Source organism: Amblyomma mixtum, chromosome 3 (genome assembly GCF_055824585.1).
Source record: "Amblyomma mixtum isolate Tamu chromosome 3, ASM5582458v1, whole genome shotgun sequence".
In the NCBI taxonomy this organism is placed as follows: domain Eukaryota; kingdom Metazoa; phylum Arthropoda; class Arachnida; order Ixodida; family Ixodidae; genus Amblyomma; species Amblyomma mixtum.
In genome coordinates, this window is record NC_143014.1 from 141922715 (window position 1) to 141944107 (window position 21393).

The 21393-nt window shown below is 45.7% G+C and overlaps 2 protein-coding genes and 1 long non-coding RNA gene across 5 annotated transcripts in view; 2 read left to right on the forward strand and 1 right to left on the reverse strand.

The window, feature by feature from the left end:
• LOC149352187 (uncharacterized) lies at positions 1–6361 on the forward strand. The gene is made up of 2 exons (XR_016290703.1): positions 1–3063; positions 3105–6361. It is a non-coding gene; the product is annotated as an uncharacterized LOC149352187 (long non-coding RNA).
• LOC149352185 (maternal embryonic leucine zipper kinase-like) overlaps positions 1–21393 on the reverse strand; it is a 192031-nt gene that overhangs the window by 110523 nt on the left and 60115 nt on the right. The gene's annotated exons all lie outside the window — the stretch shown is intronic.
• Positions 1–21393, forward strand: part of LOC149352186 (uncharacterized) — a 37502-nt gene that overhangs the window by 1497 nt on the left and 14612 nt on the right. For all 3 annotated transcript variants that reach the window (XM_089581346.1, XM_089581347.1, XM_089581348.1), the window contains exon 5: positions 10179–11246. In XM_089581346.1, coding sequence (XP_089437472.1) covers positions 10179–11246 — 1068 coding nt within the window. The remainder of the gene's footprint in view (positions 1–10178; positions 11247–21393) is intronic.

The following is a 21393-nucleotide window of genomic DNA, read 5'->3' on the forward strand; positions in this document are numbered from 1 at the left end:
TTTGTGGTTTTGCTGATCCATTGGTTATGCTGATTGAGTGCAATGTATATTCCATCACTGCTGTGCAGGTGCCATTGTCAGACACTGTGGGGTATCTTGCAGTACAGTTTGTGCATGCATGTGCGCACCTGGAATGGTGCATCATGCATTTTCTTGTTTGTAACGGCATTTGTGAAATTATTGTGAGGGTGGTAAAGCACACTGAAAAGATATATTGTAACACAGGCAGGAGAAAAAGACAAGGAATAATGTTTGTAAATGCCTCTGAACATTGTTCCTTGTCATTTCTCCCTGTTCCTGTTGTGCTTACATTTTTTTAGTATTGTCAAATAGCTTTACTTTTCATGGCAGCCATCTCTCTTGCAGGGGAGATCTGGGCATATACCGCAGCGGTGGCCTAGTCGTTTGAGCATCCGCCTCACATGCGGGGGGTGCGGGGTTCGATCCCCAGTGCCGCCGGGTACCCACCGGTGATACAATGGGTACAAGGTTTCCCCTGGCCTAGTGCTCGGCTTTTCTAAGGTGAAATGCTTGGGAAATGGGTCTTTGACTCCACCTTGAGAAGACGAAAATACCTTGTGCCATGGCGTTCTTAGGCCACAGATGCCCTTGCGCCATAAAAATCCATCATCATCGTCATCAGATCTGCGAATACAAGTGGCCGGGCTAAACACTGCTTGCTGCAAAGGTGTACATATACTGCATGTTCTGTATTTATCTGTCCGGGTTGTATAAAATTCTCCTGTGCATACTACTGGCCTATTTGAACCACTGACCACAAGGTAGCTTAATTGTATTGTGCATTTTCTGATAATTTAATGTCGGAACTTGCCTGGGTTGTTTGCAATCAACGAAAACTGCTGTTGGCTCCAGCAGAATTTTTGTTGCTGTGAAGAGAACAGTCGATTTATCAGGCTGCGCCATCTGGAGAACTGCGAGACCCACCCCAGCTCTGAGCAGCTCGCCAGATGCTGCCATTCAAATTGGCTGCTCTACTTGCCGCGCCGAAAAACTGCAGTCGACTGCAGTTTTTTGCCGATTCTGGACAATCCAGGCAAGTTCTGATGTCATATTATTCATCCAAAAACGCTACCGTTAAGCTACCTTGTTGTATCGGTGGTTGAGCCCAAATAGGCCAGTAGTTTGCGCAGGAGAATTTTTCACAAACTGGACAGATCAGTACGGAACGCGCGGTATATAATATAGGCAGTATGAATGAAAGTGCGAAATGGATGAATATGGCAAGAAGAAACGTGATGACATCACAAGTGCTGACCACCATCTTCTGCAGTGCCATCAGTGTTTCTTGTCATGCTTTTCTATTTTTGCACAGATTTCACGTGACCTGGACATGAAGCCATTATCCAAATATACAGTTATTCGGTGTGCGCACAGCTGAAGCTAATTAAGGAGGGACTTGTTTTGTGATTGTGAATTTTAGCATTCTTTATGTGTGCTGTGAAGCTTGAAACACATTTCACTGTTTACAAAACAGAAAGGCTGCTCTGAGTAGCAGAACAGGTAGCCTTTCTGTCTTTGTCTGGTTAGCTATAGTGAAACCTCGTTATAGCGAACTGGTAAAAAAATCTTAAAATAGTTCGGTATAGCCAAAATTTGTAATATAAAATGGGACCAAAAACCTTTGACGAAGAAGCTAAATTTAGTTGGTGAAAGAATGGGGCTACTGGTAGAGACCTTTTCCGTAATTTTAGCACCATTTCGAAGCTGCTTGGGGCGATTGCGGGAGCAGCAAAAAAATGAGCCAGCACTGAGGCAGCGATCGAATATCGAGCGTTGACACACCTAACATAGGTCACTGGTTCAGATCCCTGCCGCAAGCTAGACTGTAACTTAACTAGTAAGTTTATGCTGTTTGAAACGTGAAATCGTGTGCCACCACCCCAAACACTCTGCGACAAAATGTTGAGCTGCGATGTTCATATGAAGATTTGTAAAGATGTAGAATTGGGGGTACATAGGTTGCCGGTTTGAATCCCTGCCATGAGCTAGGCCCTGACTTAACTAGCAAGTTCATGCTGCATGAAATGCTGAATCACATGACACCATCCAGAACATTCTGTGGCAAGCAGTTGGCCCACACATTTTACACGAATGTCGGGACTAAGCGGCCTGACTTTGACGCCTGCCAGACAGGGATATATAACCGGATTGACTTAGTTTAGTTTTGAGTTGTGGTGCTCGGGCATCAGGCTACTGTCCGTTATTTTATTCCATTATGTTACCACCTCAGTTACCATCGCAACCCCCCTTGCCCCCCCCCCCCCCCCCCGAAAAAAATATGAAAGCACCCAGAATTCCATTTCCTGACAGAAGAATGGCTGTGCCTTCGCTTTCAGTCAAATTTCGATGATACGAATCTCACGCGATTCCAAAAAATATTCATACAGTAGAAACCTGCTGTTACTTTCCTGGGTGCTGCATTTTCCCAGCTGGTATGTTTTTGTGAGCCAGTCCCATCTAAGCTCTCATAGAAACCCATGTACTACGAACTCTGATGTTACATCACACCTGTGGCAGCTTTTCCGCAGGCTACATCGTGATTGTCACTTCACAATAGAGGTTTGCCCCATGCTAGCATATTGACATCACAAGTTTAGCGCATGCGGAATGGCGATGGCATGTGGGCCAAGGTGGAACATGGAACATGGCTGTCACTGTATTTTGTGCCCTTCGGCACGTTGCACCCACAGCGACACCAAGCCCACAAACAGGCAGTGTGAATTTTGTTGCGGCTATTGATACAGATCCATTGCCACTGCGGTGTGAGTGCGAATGACCGAAGGTGTGAAAACGAAACTAGCATATTTACTCGCGTAATTTATGCACCCCTAATGTATTACCCAGGTTTATATTGAGAAAAAAAAACTTTTACGTGCATATTTTACGCTTGCTGCTGCACCATACCATCAGCATGCACACGGGTGCACACAAGGCAGGCTTGGAAAGATCGGCGAGGGGATGCTGCCATGCTGGGCCCTCAAAAATTCGAATTGCGCGTTGTTTACCCGGCTCACTGACGGCGGCAACTTTCCCGGACAAACAGTTGCAAGAGCGAACTGCTGGTAACCTCCGGTGCACCGGAGGTTGCCAGCAGACTGCTCCGCAACAGTTTGCTGTTCCGCTGCCGCTAGTCAGCTAGGCCACGCAAGAGAGCGCTGTTTTATCACATTTGATCTTCATTTGGCCTTGGCTGCTGGCTTTGCAATTGTATCAATTTTTTTTTTTGGCCAGCGAAGGGTGTGAGTTGGGCATTTGACGTATAGGTGGCAGTACAGTTGATGACTGATTTTTTGGACTCTAGGAACTGCGAAAGCGTCCTAAAAAATCAGGTAGTCCAAAAAATCAAATTTCACCAAAAATTCACTTTTATAACAAATATGCTGGAGGTCAGTAGATTTTCGTATTCGGATGGCTGTACTGCCTTTCTTTGGCATGTTGCCAACGAACTCGCAGATTGGGACAAAGTCTAGATGTGAAAGCAGACCCGATGCTGCGGGAACTGCGCTGTGCTCGCAGTACTAAAGGTCCAGAATGACAAGAAGGTAAAAATAGCGAAACGATAAGAACTGACAAATAGTCTGAAGCAGGTGCTCCATCAGCATTGGCCTTCGTAATTGGGCCTAGCGACTAGGGCCAAAATCAGCATCATAACCAGCGATATGCACTTTGTGGTGGCTTGCATATAATGTTAGGCTACTTGCCTGTCATCAGAATGCCAGTTGTTGTTGGTTTGACGTTAAAAAAGTCAGAGTTGCCGTGCGTTTTGCCACGGGTACAGCGACCTCGCTTTGAAATGCACCATCGTTTTCTTCCATGCTCACCGTCCTGTGAAGCATATGCCTTTCACGCTCTTCACTGCTACCTCTTCCCATAGTCGGGACAAAAGACTCTGGATAGATGAATTCGCAAACTATGACTACTGTTAAAGTTTGTGTGGTGGATGACATCCAACAAAGGTATGAATTTGAAACCACACAGGCGCAACGTCCTGACTCTTGGAGAGTAGCTGCACCATTTAAGAGACTCTTTTTAGTTTGAATTTCGTTTCATTTGATCAGGTATTCGATCTCGTTTGCAGTTTTAATTAGAGAGTTCCATTGTACACATTATATGGTGGCTAGGGCAGTGGCGGTGAGTGCGAACAAGGTCCGAAAAATCGAGCAGTTTGTTGAGGTGCGTTCGAAATTTCAGGCACCAGTATACAATGGCTCTATGGGCCACGTCGCGGTGCTGCGAAAAAGTCAGAATAATCAATGATGTCCAGAAATTCAGGGACCCATTTTTCGGTTGTTGACTGTATGGGGCATACATTCCACGTTATGACCTTTGTAATTTTTTGTTTTTTAGGATGTGTTCGTGAATTCTTTGTGTGATTTGTGCACTTCCTTTTTGGAAGTCTAAAAAGCACAAATTGCGCAAGTAAATACGGTATGCATGACAAACGCCGCTCGGGCAGCGCTGTACAAGATGCGGTTGCGTGGGTTATGTTTCTGTGATCTGCGTCTTTCATGTTGACTGCAGCTTATAAACACAATTTCTTGATTCTAATAGACAAGTATTCCATATGATTAAAGCAGCTGCTGTAAAAAGCACAGAAGCTCACATGTGTGGTCAAACTTTTCTCGCTCCGTCGCCCAGTCTTCGATGCAGCCTCCCTTCCTCCAGTAGGTGCTCAGTTGGAGAGCCATCGCAGGGTGTTTGGTATGGTCGGTGCATACGAACGATCGGAAGGGCTGCAAAACGTTGTAAATTCCAGGGAAACATGTTGCTCTTGCTGGAAGTAAAAATAAAGGGGGAAAAAAAAGTGCAGACAACGATACTTTTTTTTTTTTTCGTGTAAGTTTTCCAGCTGGTACTTATTTTTTCTGTGGGGCTGTGGAAAACGTAATAGCGAGGTTCTACTATATCATCTAAAACAAACAAAATCTGTATGCACAGGCACACAAAATGCATTCATGCAGATCTGCTTATGGCTGACGAGGTTTGCTCGTGATGCGTACTGTGTGACTGGCGCTTGTGGCATTGGTGACGTGCAAGTTGTGCGTGACCACTCACTGCTTGCAGTGCTTACCGCAAGACTTGTGACTGCGACATTGGCAATGTGCCTGCCATGCTTAGTGCTTAAAGGTGCACTAAAGAGGATTCTGAACTCGTCTTTTTGCCATGGAAACACGATCTACACATTCCGAACATTCTTAGAAAATTCGAATTATTGTCCTGTGCAGCCGATTTCCCTAATTTAAATCGGATTAAACATCCTGGCTCCCGCCTTTTTTTAACTCGTCGCTGACGGTAGGATGAGTCAGCCAGCCTTTCAACCAGCCCCGTGGCGGCTTGCCGCTCTGCCAATTGGCAGAGTGATACGTAGTGATCGGTGAAAGCAAAGAGTCCACGCATATTGTTATTTCCATGGGCCTAATTTGCAGCTATGTAGTCTCTGACTGGATCTATTTATTCACGGAAGCCTAAAAAACAAAAGAGAAAGCGAAGCCGCCACGCACACTGCCTGAAAGGCACTCCATGCTTTAGTTGACTCCTCCAAACTTCAGCGGCGGGTTCAAAAAAAGGCGGGAGCCGGCGCTTTTAATCCGATTTAAATTATGGAAATCGGCCGCACAGGACAATAATTCAAAGTTTCTAAGAATGCTCGGAACGCGTAGATCGAGTTCCCGCAGTAAAAAGATGAGTTCAGATTCCTCTTTAGTGCACCTTTAAGGGGATCAGCCACGACCGTATCATTGAGGCTCTTCGTATATTGCTAAACTTTTTTTGTGGCTAAGCAGCTTAGTCTGTAATGAAGTGATGGATATAACAAAGAGAGTGTTCCTTTTGAAGCTTTCTTACAAAAGAGCACATTTCTGAACTAAGTATTACATTTTAACCTTGTTATAAAAAAGTTGAAGGGGCTTGCTGATTACTTCATTAAAGCCCGTATTGACAGAACCTCCAGGGGGAATCGTCATTCGTTCGTTATATCCATTATTTTATTATAAGCAGTTTCGTTAAAACTAGGTTCGACTCTATTTGCTTTGCATTGTGTATGATGAACCATCTTATTTTACTTGGACTAAATACTTATAAATGTTTTGTGTTTTTGCTTCAACTTGGTGGGCAGTACTTGAGAAGGATAGAATACTGGATGGGCTAGTAATCGAATATAAGGTGCACTGGCATTATCGTGTTCCTTTTCTGTCTCTTGTTTTTTGTGCTGTTTTCTGCCATAATAGTGCATTGCTCTTCAGCATCTCAGCGTTCACATGTGTGGCAGGCCATTATTTCATGTTTTACAAGCTTTGTTGAAAGGACTTTTTTCTGCAGAAGTAAACTGTTTGTGTGTGTGCGTGTGTGTGTTCTTTTTTTTTTTTGCCAGTAGGAAAGGTGTAGGCAATTTAAGTTTTTGATTACAGTGCTGTGCCTTGGCCACCAAGCATGTGTTCATGCATTGGCTTTTGCTTGACTCCTTGGCATAGTAGTACAGTGAAACCTCGTTAATTCGAACCAGGGGAGTGTAAAAAATGTCCGAATTATCCGAATGTTGAATTATCGAATGGCCCCCCGAAACTTCCAAACACTGTTTGTGTAAAAACGAAATTTATTTTGTGGGAGCATGGGCAGTTGTTGTTTTCTTTTAAGATGAAAACTGCGCAGCAACAGCAATTTCTTGCAGTTTCATGAAATATCTTAATTCGTGCATGCTATCGGGAGTGGTAGAAGCAGAACTCCACAATGGTAAGGTCTCCGCGGCTTCGTTCAGTGTCCAAAAACTGTAGGCTTCACTGCACAAACGGCAAACAGCATGTGATGAGGACGGAGTTTCAGCGCACTGGAAGAACAGAAATACCACGCAGGCAGAAGCATTTGGGCTGGAGCAGCAAGACACCTTCGAAAAACAAACAAAAATATCAGCAACAAGGCGATCTTTGTATCAGACAGTGTGCAGCTTGGATTGCTCGCTAATATGCTCAGCCAGTAGCCACCGTCCCCACGGGCTGGTGGCGAAACTCCGAAAACGAAAATATGCTTCCAGGCTCTCTCTCTCAGCCTATCGATGGGTACCTGGTGACCATCAACACGCCTTCCTTCGCACGCAGATTGGGCGGTCATGGGAGAAAATGTAATATTCAATTCAGGCCTGTGGACAATATTATCTGGCTTTACTACTTTGGAATGACACTGTGAAGGACGCCAAGGTGCCCCTTAACATTTCGGAGCAGTTCTGCTTCAACGTTCTCGAAAGTGGACACGTAATAAAGCACTGATGACAATGGGGAAAAATATATATTATTGTGCAGCTCTCGCCCCAAAAGCAGGTGGCCATTGACCAATTTTTCCCCAAATAAATTTGCATTATGTAAGCAGTTCTTCCAGGTTTTTTTTTTCGGGGTCATTCGATAGTTCGAACTTTGGATAATACGAACAATTTTTCAGATCCCCTGAAGCTCGAATTAACGAGCCCGTTAATTCGACCTTCAGGGGATTGGCAAAATTATTCGTATTATCCAAAGTTCGAACTATCAAATAACCCCAGAAAAAAAACTGAAAACAACCGCTTGTGTCATGCCAAATTTATTTGGGGAAAAATTGGGCAGTGGCCACCTGCTTTTGAGGTGAGAGCTGCACAATAATAAATAATTTTCCTATTGTCATCAGTGCTTTATTACGTGTCCACTTTCGAGAACGTTGAAGCAGAACTGCTCCAAAATGCTAAGGAGCTTCCTGGCATCCTTTACAGTGTGATGCGGTAGTAGTGAAGCCCCCCCCACAAGCAGCTGTGTCCCTTGCGAGGAGGCTTTACTGCACTAAAAGGAAACGGTACGTGATGAGCGAGCAGATTCGGCGCAATTGAAGAATGATAAAACCACGCGGATGGAAGCGAGGGAAACACGCAACAGTGCCAATCAGCGTCTGAAATGGTGCATAGTTGGGTCCGGATTGCTGGCTGATGCGCAGGCAATAGCTGCCCTCGCCATGGGCTAGCACGAAGCTCAGAAAAGTGCAACTGAAACTAAGCAGTTGGACTATTATCGGAGACGGGGCCATCTGTTTTTCATCACACCTGCCATTGTGTGCATGTGAGAGGTGCACGGGTGAGACTGCATCATGCAGTTCAGGTTTTAGTAGAGATATTTTGACCATCGCTTGCCATGCCGGTCATTCGATGCGGCCTCCCTTCACAAACTTGTTTTAATTAACCAATGTGAGGCTCGTAGTGTCCGAATTAGCGAGTGTCTGACTCCATACACTTTCATGGGCATTTCCTGGGACTGCGCTGGCAGTTTGAATTATCCGGATTTCTGAACTAATGGGGAGTCGAATTAACGAGCGTTTGTGCCAAATTTTTAATGAGAGTGTGTTCAAGGGTCCTTCAATAGCTAGGGCAAGTGCAGGGCCCCTGAAACTTGCAGTGCCCCTGAAATAGTTGCTGTCGGATTGGGCTGAATGATTTGGGCATAGATGTTGCTACTGAAATGTTTTCTTGCAACTCCTCGGTTATGGGAGGTGTGCAGAATAAACAATTTTTCATCCTGTTCCCCAGTTCTCATCCTGTATTATCAAAATTGCTATAGGGCTTCTGACCATCCTCTGGTGAAATTGGATTATGCTCCAGAGGTTCAAGGCATTGTCCTAGAATATGTTCTCACAAGTGGAAAGAATATGTAGTAGCATAATTGTAGCTTAGCTCTTGAGCAGTTTCGCCACACTTCTTTCACTCGTGCTGTCTCAAAGGCAGCTTCTCTCGCTTTCTGGTGCAGATAGCCTCTGTGAGTGTTATGTTCCGCTTTCCATCCCAATTGAGGGAGGCATGAAGCTGCATCGGAAATCTCTCATATTCCCCAACTTTTTTAGTGGTAGGTGTGCTGACACTTGTCCTCTGGATATAGGGACCATAATAACACATTGTGCATTGCACTCTGCTGAATTATGAATTTCACAACAACGGTGTAGGATGGGGCAACTTGTCAGCCGAGGATTTAGGATGCACTTTCTTAAAGGTGCACTGAAGAGGAATCTGAACTTGTCTTTTTGCCGCGGGAACTCGATCTTCACGTTCCTAGCATACTTAGAAACTGCGACTTATTGCCCTCTGTGGCCGATTTCCCTAATTAAATTGAATTAACGTCCGGCTCCCGCCTTTATTTTTTGAATTCTTCGCGTACGGTGGGCGGAGTCGACCAACGTGTGAAGTGCCTTTCAGCCAGCTCCGTGGAGGCTTTGCTTTCGCTTTATTTTGTTTTTTAGGTTTCCATGAATAAATAGTTTAATTCGCAGATAATATAGCCGCAAAATAAGCCCGCAGAAATAAAAATACGCGCAGACTATTTGCTACTACGGACTACTACGTATTACTCCGCCGATGGCAGAGCGGCAAGCGCCGCCACGGGACTGGGTGAAAGGTGCTCCATGCATTGGTCGACTCCGCCCACTGTACGCGGGAGAATTAAAAAAAAAAAGGCGGGAGCCGGACGTTGATTCGATTTAATTACGGAAATTGGCCACACAGGGCAATAAATCCAAGTTTCTGAGAAAGCTCGGAACGTGTAGATCGAGTTCCCGCGGCAAAAAAGACAAGTTCAGATTCCTCTTCAGTGCACCTTTAAGGGACCGTGCTTAGGCAACTATGATGGAGTTGCAGCACAGTAAAAAAACAAGATGAAAATGCAAGGCAGTGTACAGGTCATCAGAAAGCACAAAGTGGTTGTAATCTAACAATTTATATTCTGTGGAGTGCAAGCTACAAGCATTGTGAGGCGTTGACAGTGAAAGCAGAGTTTACCAAATGTCTTTATTTTGACTTTGTGGGAAGACTCTGGGCTGATGCGACAGGTCCAAGAAGCATAATCTGTGGGGCAAGTTAGTATGACATCATTATTGAATGCTATGCTTAGCCATATCACGAGGAGGAGAGAGGCGCATGTAGGACATGTAGCTCCTGTGTGTCCTACATGCATCTTTCTCGCTGTTTGGTTACGCTGTGCTTTGAAATACTGCAGTTTCAAGGCTTTGTTTCTGTGCAACTTTGTGTCGTGTACATTGAAGCACATTCTTTCAAGTGTGCTTATGGGGCCAAATTATTTCTGTCACATTGCACTTGCATAGTGGTGCCTTGGCAGATATTATAGGAAAGTGCACTGATGTACGTATCATCTCTTTTTCAGCGTCTGGCAAGTTCAGTCACTTCGAGTCTAGCTCTGAAAGTGAGGAGAGTGACGATGACCTGCTGCCGTCTGGTTCCATGTCATCTCCAAGCGATGGCAGTCGTGGACACAGCTCAGATGATGAGCAGAACTCTGCCTGTTTGTCACCTTTACGAGATAGTCTGGATGGTTGTTTGAGTGAGTCTACATCAGACTTGCCGGTGTCTTCTCAATGGCATGAAATGTCTCCAGAGACCGGCACTGCTGGTTGTGCACGCAAGTCCAGTGATGTGTACAGTGCTTTGAATACCTCAGGACTCGGCTCCAGTGATGGCATTGACAGTGGCATTGCTCATGCTCCATCCCAGGCAAGTGGTGAAGACTCGGAAACTGGTGAAGACTTGGACGATTGCACAGCAAAGGAACCTTCAGGGTTGGTAAGCAGGCAGGAACCAAGTGTCGGAGATGGACTGAAGAATAGTGCAGTGCCAAATGAAAATGTTCAGAGGTTGCCTGTCGGCTCCCCAGGCTTATGTGGATCGCACAGTGGGAATGATAGTCCTGTGGGGCACACATCCACAAAAAGTCCAGCTATAGAAGAGTGCCCACAGAAACGGGAGGCAAGGCTTACTAATGGTGTACCCCTTGATGTTCAGAAAGTGCACCTTGCCCCTGATAACCAGAGGGAAGATCGGTTGGCACCACTGTCGAGAGAGAGGAACAGTTCTCGAGAGGGTACACCTAAGAGCACAAGAAGTGTAGACAGCCAAGACCGTGCAGTAAGCAGCGTGTTTGAAGCCCGGCGCAGGAAGTTTGAGTCTACTGTTCCAGTCAAGCCTGTGGGTGGCAAGATTGTGCTGCTCAAGGGTCAAGGCAAGACTGATGAGCTGAGTCCGTGCCATGAAAGCTCGCCACTTGCATCCCCACGTGCTCAGGCTAGGTCACGCAGCAGAAGTACAAGTCCACCATTCTTGCGTTCCGTGTTGAGTGTAGTCAAGCGTGGGCCAAGTGAACTTTTACCAGCATGTGCTGAGCCCAAGAAGAAGCACAGATCTGGCAGGACAGCAGAGATCATTGCGCACAGTGTTGGTAAGTTTGTCCTGTCTGTTTGTGTCTGTTGGCAGGATATAAAATTAATCTGCTGCAATAGAATTTGATGTCTCAAGACTATAAACTTCACAAGCTACAGGCCCATCCATTTTGATGGTTCAGCAGCTAAAGCAGTATTCACACGGGCAATGAAATCCTTCCCTACTTGAGGGCAGCTGCACACACGTCACATGTCACGTGAGGCTGCACAGTGATGCAGCTTCCGGTTTTGCTCCGGCAGTGGAGGCAAACTGTTTGCTTGGATGGCAGAAGAAATCTCTCTCCCACTGGATTTTTTTTTTCCTTTTTTTATTTCGTCTGGCAAGTCCGCACCCCATCTTCTGCAGGGTATCCGCAGTGACTGGCCTTTTTTAGCCGGTGGTTTGTATGGTAATAGTGGTGTTTCCTCAGCTTCCGGCTGCCGTTGTGAATGCGGCACTGGTAGGGAGTGCCACTGGAAGGCAACACACCCTGCGTGTCCTTCTGTGCCGAGGTCCCCCATGTGACTACCGCTTAAGGTGTTCTGCTGCTAAGTGCATAATTGTGGGACTAACACTCGGCTACAAAAACTGAATTTCATGTGTAATGCAAGAATGCTTTTCATCAAGGTTTTGATGAGCTTCAGAATCCCAGATTGTAGAAATAAATCCATAGCCTGCCACTATTGTGTCCCTCATAACCCATGTTAAAATTTATGAGTCCAGAAATTTTTTCAAAGGTACAAGCTGCCTAAATGGATGTTGGAAGTCTAAAGGCACCTAATACTCTTTTAGAGGAAGGGAGACCTGAAATGTTAGCAACAGGGAAAGAGTAACTACATGCTAACTAAGGAATAAACAAAACGTAGATTCTTGAAGAATCCAGTATCTTCAACCAGAATGAGCGGTAGCTGCAATCGGGGTGGGACAGCAGAGGTGCAACATTGTGTTTGTGGTAACTGACCATTAGCCATCCCAAGTTATGGCTCTTTGTTGTCGTACTGTGATGTGTACACACACATTCAGCAGTGAATCGACCTTATGCAAAAATGCTGCCATCTACCGGAAGAAAATCGAAACGAGCAAGCGACGCCATGTTGGGGGCTTGTGGTCACGGAATCAACGTAGCTGCTAGGTGCGGACCGTGTGCAATCGCTTTATTTTAAGTTTTAGAGAAAAATAATGAGCGACGTGTGGTCCGTGGACCTTTCTGGGTTGCCCACATTTCCGAGCAACTTCGCAGACACCTATTATGCGTCTAAGACGCAGTCGTAAAGGCACCGGCAGCGAAGTTACAGATTCACGACAGAGTCATATGTCAGCCTGCCGACGTTGGCTCCTGAGAGGCAGCGGTCGGGACGACTGGACAAGGGCGAGCTTTTGGTGGCTTTCGTATTTTCTTTGGCTTGGAGAATGCAAACACAGATGGTACAGCCGTGTCAGTTAGCATCCTGCGCCCACTAGCCATGTTCCTCAGGAAGTCATTCTCTGTGAAATGCTTTGAGCAGATGCGGGAAGTCCCAATGTTGAACGGGGGATCCCTCTTTATGGCGATTAGCCATGCTTTGCGCATCTTCGGCTTATCTGGGATGCAGTGCAAAGACATCTTCAAAAGAAAGACGCACAGTAAAATATGCTGTATACCTGGAAATAATTTTTTCTGCATTTGGCTCAATGCATGCTTTGCTCAACATCTTGTTTACATTGTAACTAAGAAGAGATTTTGTAGTTATATTCTTCTGAAAACTGCTGCTTAATGCACAATTGCAAGATAACTTCATGTACCATGCTACAGTGAGGTTATCTGAAATAAGTCAGAACAACAATTAATCAAGCATTAGGGACGTTATGAGCTGTTTTCAAATTTACATAAAGCCTAAAATGCCTGGTGATAGCATATAGCATATATCCACCTGATCAACCCGTTGCGGTGGTGCAGTGGCTAAGGTGTTGTGCTACTGAGCCGAAGGACGTGGGTTTGATCCCGGCTGCAGCGGCCGTTTTTCTGATGGAGGTGAAAAACGCCAGTGTATCGAGGCTACGGCGCATGTTACAGATCCCCAGGTAGTCAACATTAATCCGATGCCCTCCACTACTGCGCGCCTCATAGCCCAGATGTGGCTTCGGCGCATTAAAATAAAAAAAAAAACGACCTGAACTTCTGTGTTGCTCGCATTTCTGCGCCCTACGATATTAGGTATTCGGCAGAGTGATGGCCCGATCATGACTGCCGACGCTGCACTGTGGGCCACACCATTGGTTGGAAAATACAATCTTCACAAAATATGCGACGATCGAACAGCTGACCATGAACGGTAAATGATCGATTTACGCTGCCTACTGCGTACGCTAGTTAGTGACACGGGCTGCGCGAAGGTCCATTGCGGATTCGTTCGTCTGTGACACTTCACAAATTTAATATTGCATAAGACTTGCATAAAAGCAAACCGAAGGTTCAGGATAAAAAAAAAGGGGGGGCACATGAAGCCGAGCGGCAGACGCAAAACTAGTCACGCATGAGAAACTACTAGCTGACCGACGCAGTGCACTGTAGCTGCTAGCAGGCAGGAGCGTTCCTCGGCAAATACAAGATAAGCAAACAGCCCACTTATTAGCCTTTTTAGTTCTGAAAATTTTATTTGTGTTGTGACTTCGTCTACGATCTAATTATTAACTCTCGAAAAGCACCCGACACCCGCAAGAGGCTTCCCGCTGCCTCGCATCGTGCTCCAGGCGAGAAATAAAAAAAAAGTGCACGAAGCCAGCACTCTTATCTTGTTTCCTTGGTTATCCTTCAGTCCTCCTTGTGTGCAGCAATGTACAGAGCAATATTTGGGTATCTTGGACGACGATAAATGCCAACGTGTGCGTCGCTGTTCCCGTACTGCCATATACTGCGGTATCCGGAAGCCCCCAACATGGCGGCAGCGCGCGCGGTCAATGCAAGGGGGCGCCAGTTTTTGCATCACTGCATATGCTATGTCAGTGACCCATGCCAGCATTTGCAAACAAAGCCTTTGGGACTGCTGTCTTGTGGTTGCACACCAATGTGATTCATGAATCCTTTGTTAACGTGGCAGCAGCTCACCTTCGAAGGCACAACATTGTAGTTGATGGCTAAGTTCATGATCCATGACTGAAGGAAGTCGTAGCAAACAGTAATTTTCATTGCATAAGTAAACAGGACTTCACGTCCTGGACACCACTGGATTCATGTTTTTCACTCAGGCCTGTCATAGACAAGCATCCCGTCAAAGTGTATTTGAGAGAAAGCAATTGCTGGCACTTTTGCCGTATGTGCCAAGTGGCTGGGAAGAGCAAGACCTGGTATTGTTGCCATTGAATGGCCCGCAATTGGATGAAGCTATGAGCAATGGAGAGGTGGTCTGAAAACACCAAATTTGTGTCGCTTGTAACTTTCAGCAAAGTTCTTTGAAGCTAACCTTCCTCTCATTTCTAACTGGCATTGGTGCTGAACTGTTAACAAGTAGCATTGTTACTAATTCTACCTTTCCAGCTTTAGCCAATCATCAGGTACTGGTAAAATGTCTTGTCAATTTCTTGTACCCTTGTCACGCTAACCAGGCACTTTCTATCTAATTGAGGCACTCGACAAGCAATTCTGCTGCATGTTAACTTAGTCCTGATCAACGAGTTGACCAAAGCTGTGGCTGTGATGTAGCTGCGGCAGTTATATTGCAAATGCATGCAGATACAACCACTGGCCCTACACATGGGGGCTACGTTTGCTCACGATGATACATGCTTTGTGTGCAAATCAAGCCACATCAGCTATAATCAAGTTATTTTAAAATTTCATACTTATTATTGAAAACTTTTCTGCACATTTTATTTCATTCGATTGTTTCCCAAGCGCAGTAGTAGCATCCCTTGGTCTGAATAAAAAAAAAACTTGTTTGTGCTTTGGAAACTGTCTTAATGTCAGACAGATTTGACTTCTATTGCAGTTTAAACTGCAGTGTAGCAATGTCAGGTCTGCATTTAAATCACGCTTAATGCAATCAGGTCAGTCAGGGGTGACGGCGTTCACTATCTGTGCACCAGTTAAATGAGGGTAGTAGTGGGTTCCGCCCAGGCCACTGCATGCTGTTGCTGTTCTAGTGCAGACAGACGGGGAAGGCCATGCGACATGTACACGGCTGAGTGACGTGTGGCCATAGGTGTGGCTGCGTGCTTTCCTTGGCCTCACAGGTTTGGTTTGGCATGTATGAAGGGCCAGAATTAGTTACTCTTATAAAAAGCCTGCTATGAATTTCTAGAATTAATTTAACCACCATAATAGCTAATACTAGTTGCCACTGACTCTATTATGCCACAGAAACCATCTTCATACCATAAGAAGGCCATTCTTAAATAGTACAGAAAAAAAAGTTTGCTAAAATATGCAGTGCACACAATTTTGCACAAGTGATGTCACATACAATGCAGACTGGCCAGCTGAAGTGCCAGCATAAAGGTGTGAAAATATAAATTCGAGCAGAATATTAGGGTTGCTTCATTGTTGCATGGGAAGAGTGGATATTGTACCTTCAGCAGAAAATTAACTGCTACAGTACTGAATCTCTCGATTATAACCTCATTTTGTTTAGGTTTCAGTTGGCCTGTTTGCATTTCGTATATCAGATTTTCAGGGAAGCCCACCTGATTTTTAAAAATTGGCTGTTTGATGTTTAAAGATAGCCTCTGTAGCATTCCGTACCAGTGTTGATAAACATTAGAAGTCAAGTGAATCATGTCAGCTAGTAAACTAATTGTTCAAGTTAAATGTTTTAACTGGTATAGTAAACACCTGCTTGCAATTACATATTTGTAGCTTGCCATCAGCAAGCCTGTTTTTAAAATTTAGTGGCAAGCTTTCCTGAAACCTCCGGATGTATCTGTCAGTAGGAAATGGTGCCTTATCAGAAAATAGCATTGGAATCTTATTATGCCCACTTGAGATGTTGGAACTGTTGTGTTTTGGTTTTGAAATCTGTTCTTGTTGTGAAGGTGTACTTTGGAAAATGTGACTTTACAAAATTTCTCGTCATTTTAGAGGCTTAACACAATTTTGTGCACTGTATGAATACATAAACTATGAGCTTTATGACTAATCTTTTGAAGCGTCTTTAAATGTTACTTGCAGTGTGAGAAATGTGAGTCATTCCTAGATATAAGTCCACATTCAGCTTCAGTTTAGTTTCGAAGTGTGTATAATGCCACAGTGCATGCTATATTGTTTCATGTCCAGTAGCTTTCTTCTGTGTTGCAACAAAAGAACTCTTATAAAAGCCCCATTTCTGACACTTGTGCTGTGCTAAATGTCGCCAACATTGACACAGAGATATGCTTTTCATGAGGTATGTTGTTTTAAGTCAGCTAAAGAGCATGTTTTCACTTTGTACAGTGCGTTTCAGACCATAGTGTGCTGTGGCTTATGGTAGTTGCATGCGAAATATGCTATCTCAAAAATTTCTAGGTCACCATACCTATGATTGGAATCCATGCGATGCTGCATGACAACTTAAAACTACTGCCACTTTTTGCTATTTATCTTTTTCACATGACCACACAGTGCATGCATGTCTCTCTTCTCCTCTACCCTTTCCCATGCACCATTGGTTGAAAACAAACCACTTTCTGTTAGTTAAACACGTGGGCGGAGCGGGAATCTGGGCCCAATGCCCGTTGCAGTGTGCTGTGTTTTCAACAACACAAAGCACAGTGCCTCTGGCATCCTCAGCAGCACCCATGAGCGTTGTTTTCCACCTGCTTTCTCTGTAGCAAACGGATGGCTTTCACACTCCCTAGAGGACTATTGTCAAAAAAGGGGGAGGGGAATGCCAGTAGTTATTGATCTATCTATCTATGAGGCATCAAGTTTAAATATGGTGAGGAAAAAGTTTGGTGTTCGTTCTCGTATTCGTGCTAATTAATGCCGTACTGAGCACCAATTGCAGAACTACACAGACGTGCACACCCACTCTTGCCTAAGGCTTGTTAGCCTGGGAAGTTTTGCAGTTATTGATGCATAGCCTCTCCTCAGAGGCTGCTATGCTGGGAGACATGTCCAGCCAGTTTATTGAAAGCCAACTTATTCTTGGATAACTGGTAGGTAAGCTATTCTCCACATAGGGAAACATAACACTAGGATTCATAAAGCAGTCAAATTGATGGAAGGATGTCCATAGGTCACACTAGGCTGATCGGGGACCCGTGTTCTGGAAGTGTTCCAAAGTGGACATTTCTAATTTCAGTTTGAGCCAATTAACTAGCTGGCTGCGGGATGACAGCTGGCCTGTTTTCCCTGTTGCATCGTCTTGATGTCACCTCTTTCTGTCAGCTGAACACTTGCCATTGCATCGATAATTGTGCTGCAGAAGCGAATGTCAACAAACTTGTCCTCTAGGTACCTAAGGTCATGTTAAAGCATTTGAAAGCAGAAATAGGTGCTTGTGCTTGATTTAAGGATGGTGTGAGCCCCTATGCAACTAATGCTGTAGTCATCATTGCCTCTAATTGCATTGAGTCATGGGGTCAGACACACTCCACTTATCTCTACTTTTGAGAACGGAGCTTGAGACGGGGGCTCAGACGGCGGCGGAGGACGGAAAGAAGGGGCGGCCTGGTAGGAATCGGGTGCCGGCGTATGTCGTGGCCTGGCCACCGCTTGGGCGTACGTCAGGGGTGCTGGCACAGGCGCGGGCACAGGGCTGGACGGTAGCAGATCAGCGGCTTGGTCTTGCATGACACGGCGAATGGTAGGAGCCAAAGACGGGGTCGAGTCAGGAACTTGGCGGGCGGGGTCTTGAAAATGTGATATGAGGGACAGCTGGCAAGCGACCTCTTCACGAACGAAGGCTTTGATTTGGTTGAGAAGATGGGAGTCCTCAGGAGTAGTACCGCCCAGGGCCAGTGTGGAGAGGGCCTCGTCACAGACACCGGCACGCCGTGTAGAAGCGCGCTGCTTGCGGAGCTCGTCGTAGCTCTGGCAAAGCTTAATAACCTCACTGACGGTGGTGGGATTTTTCGCGAGGAGCATCTGCAATGCGTCGTCAGCGATGCCTGTGAGGATGTGGTGGATCTTGTCCGCTTCTGGCATGGCGGCGTTGACACGTTTGCAGAGGCCAACGATGTCCTCAATGTAACTTGTGAAGGTCTCGTTGGAGTGTTGAGCGCGGTCCCGTAAGCGCTATTCGGCACGGAGCTTGTGCACCGCAGGGCGGCCGAACACTTCCGCAAAACTCTTCTTAAATACGGGTCAAGTGGGTAGGTCCGCCTCATGGTTTCGAAATCAGAGGTTCGCCACGTCCGTGAGATAAAAGATGACGTCACTCAACTTGATAGTGTCATCCCACTTGTTATAGCTGCTCACTCGCTCATACGATGACAACCAGTCGTCAACATCTTGGTCGGCAGTGCCACTGAAGAGGGCAGGGTCACGCTGCCGGATGGCGCCAGAACAAATGACGGTGGTTGAACTGGCCGCCTGTGTTGGGGCAGTCTCATCTGGCATGGTTGACACAGGCGGCAGCGTACGGCTCCGGAGTTGCAGGTTGGTAGGGGACGTACCCAGCACCTCCACCAATTGTAGGGGTGCGTTTATTAGGCGTCCTCAAGAGACGGAACCGCCGTGCAGGATCTGGCAGCGTAGACGGGCGTAGCCAGCACCAAGAGAGCGGGGCAACTTCGTCGTCGTCAGGCGCAGCGTAGTGTCGGCGCATAACTTCGTCGTCGTCAGGTGTAGCGTAGTGTCGACGCATGGCGGTAGCGGAACCTGTCACAGTTGGCACACTACAAATGGAATAAACAGCAAATTGTACCTGGTAAAGTCAATCCTCGGCAAGTGGGAGTCGTGTCAGCACCAAGTACGTTTCGTTGAAGGCGTCTTATGTCGCCTTTGCATTGGACATGCATCTTATACCCCTGTCACACGGCATTCCTTAAAGGCCTTTCCAGCAAAGGCACCTCTTTCACCAAAGGAGCGAAAGCACAAAGGAGCAGGGATGCAGCTACACGGCGCAGCTTAAAGGTGAAACAGTCATTGAGGCCTAGCATGTGCTGCTGTGCATGATGTGGCTGAAGTGAGAGTGGGGCATTCTATTCCTTTGCTGAGCTTGGGCATTTTTTTATTCTTATTGAATCCTTAAAAGAACTAAACGGCTACTCAGCAGCAGCGGGTTTTGTTTATTGCCTTCGCCACAAGGGGCACTCGTGTTGCTGCAGCAATGAAATCTGAGCATAAAATGTGAACTCCTGACCAGAAAGCAAAACCAGATGAACTTTTCTTATGCTCATAAGATGTTTTCGAACATTGTTAGCTGCTTAGAAGTTTTCTTTGCTTTTACTTTCTGACATTGGGTGGCACTGTGATCACAGGTTCTCCAAGGCTATGCTGTTGGGCTAGAAAGGGTTCTGACTGGCGCCTTCGCCTCTTAGCAGTAAAGGTGCAACATCTGTGCTGTGTAGCTGCACACCTTACGCCTTTGGACATAAGGATCTGATTCTCAAAGGCCTTTGCGGTGCCCCTGTGACGGGTATTATTACACATGACTTCATGATCATGAAACAAGGAAATCCTCTTTGTGAACGATGTGGCAAAGTGGTCAGAGCTAACCGTTTTTCTTTTTTTTTTTTCATGCAGAAAACTCTAAAAGCAAGGAAAAAAAATTGAAAGATGATTACGATAGTCGGTAATGCAAAATTTCAGTGCAGCTCTTCACACACTACCTGCCACCGCTGGCAGGTGGCGTGTTATGCTGCTAGCTGCCCTCCGAGATCTTCCCACGGCAGCCACCTTCCGGTTGCCCATTCCTCTGCTTTCGCCACGGCAAGTGGCATTTCGCTCTGCTGCGAAACACCATGACATGGAACTCTGGAATGGACACCGAAGAGCTGCGCTCTAAAATTAATTTCACAGTATTTTAAACGAAACACGTTTCTTTCCACCCCATTTTATTCTTGAGAGAGAATGCAATAATATACTTAATGCAGGCTGTTAGATTCTTATAGAAGGAGATGTTATCAACAAACCGTAACACCTTAAAGTGATACTGAATAAAATATGGAAATACTGAGAAATTTTAGTTCGTAAGGTACAGTTACTCATGTATATCATTCCGGTTATTTTTGAGCGTATAGCTGTATTTTGGGCGTCTTGTGAGCGGCCGCTGGGCCACACTATCCGAGCGCCTGCCTACCAGCTGGCTGGCATAACGTCACGTCTACCCCTGTAGCACCGTAGGCGAGCTGGCTTGGCAGTGTGCAGTTCAGGAATCCCTGCCTGTTCATTCCTTTGGTGGGTGCGAGATGGTGCTACTGGTACTGTCTCCACAAAGTGTTGTTTTTTTGGTCTTCCATCGCCGCAGATGATTGGGATTTCCGATTAATTCTGACCGAATCAGACAAGTAGTCACCCAAAGTATGTAACCATGAGATGCAGGCAGAGAATCTTGAAGCATGGACATGAGGAAGCTGAATGAAATGAATAGTACAATGAAGCAAAAGCACTTCAAATATGTTCACTTTCATGCGGTCCATGCTGGCAATAGCCTGCGACGGGTAAGGCTGACGTTGCATCCCATATTGTGAGCGCTTTCACAGGCGGACGCTAGGGGTGACGGTTTGAGAAATATTCATTAAAATATCTATTTTCTGCTCATTTCTATTTCATAAGTGTGTTGTTTTGCTCACTCTCGGTGCCACTGCTATCATATAGACTTTTGTTCACTATCCCTTTAAGAACTACTGGTCCAACATCACAACAGTGAGATCTTTCCAGCTGTGTGTTTGGCGCATGATAACCTCAGCTGTTTATGCACCGTAAAAACCAACACACCAGCAACCAGTACACCTTGTTGCCGACGTGCAGCATTTATTATCAGATCACTGGAATTAGAAGGTGTGAGCTCTTATTTCACTGTAATGTACAGTCCATAAAAGTTAATTGTTCGTCTTGCTGAAAAAATGGTTCAGCCTCTTTCTTGGAGGCAGATGGCAGGTTGTTGTTTACTTTGATGTTCTATTTGACTGCAGTACAGCCAAGTTAGTCTAAACTATAGAATGCAATCAGCTATAGTGAGGCAGTGTAGTATTGCTACTAATGCCTTGAGGTGTCATACATGTCCGAGTTTTGTGTTTTTAAGTGACTGTCTGAACATTCACAGCAT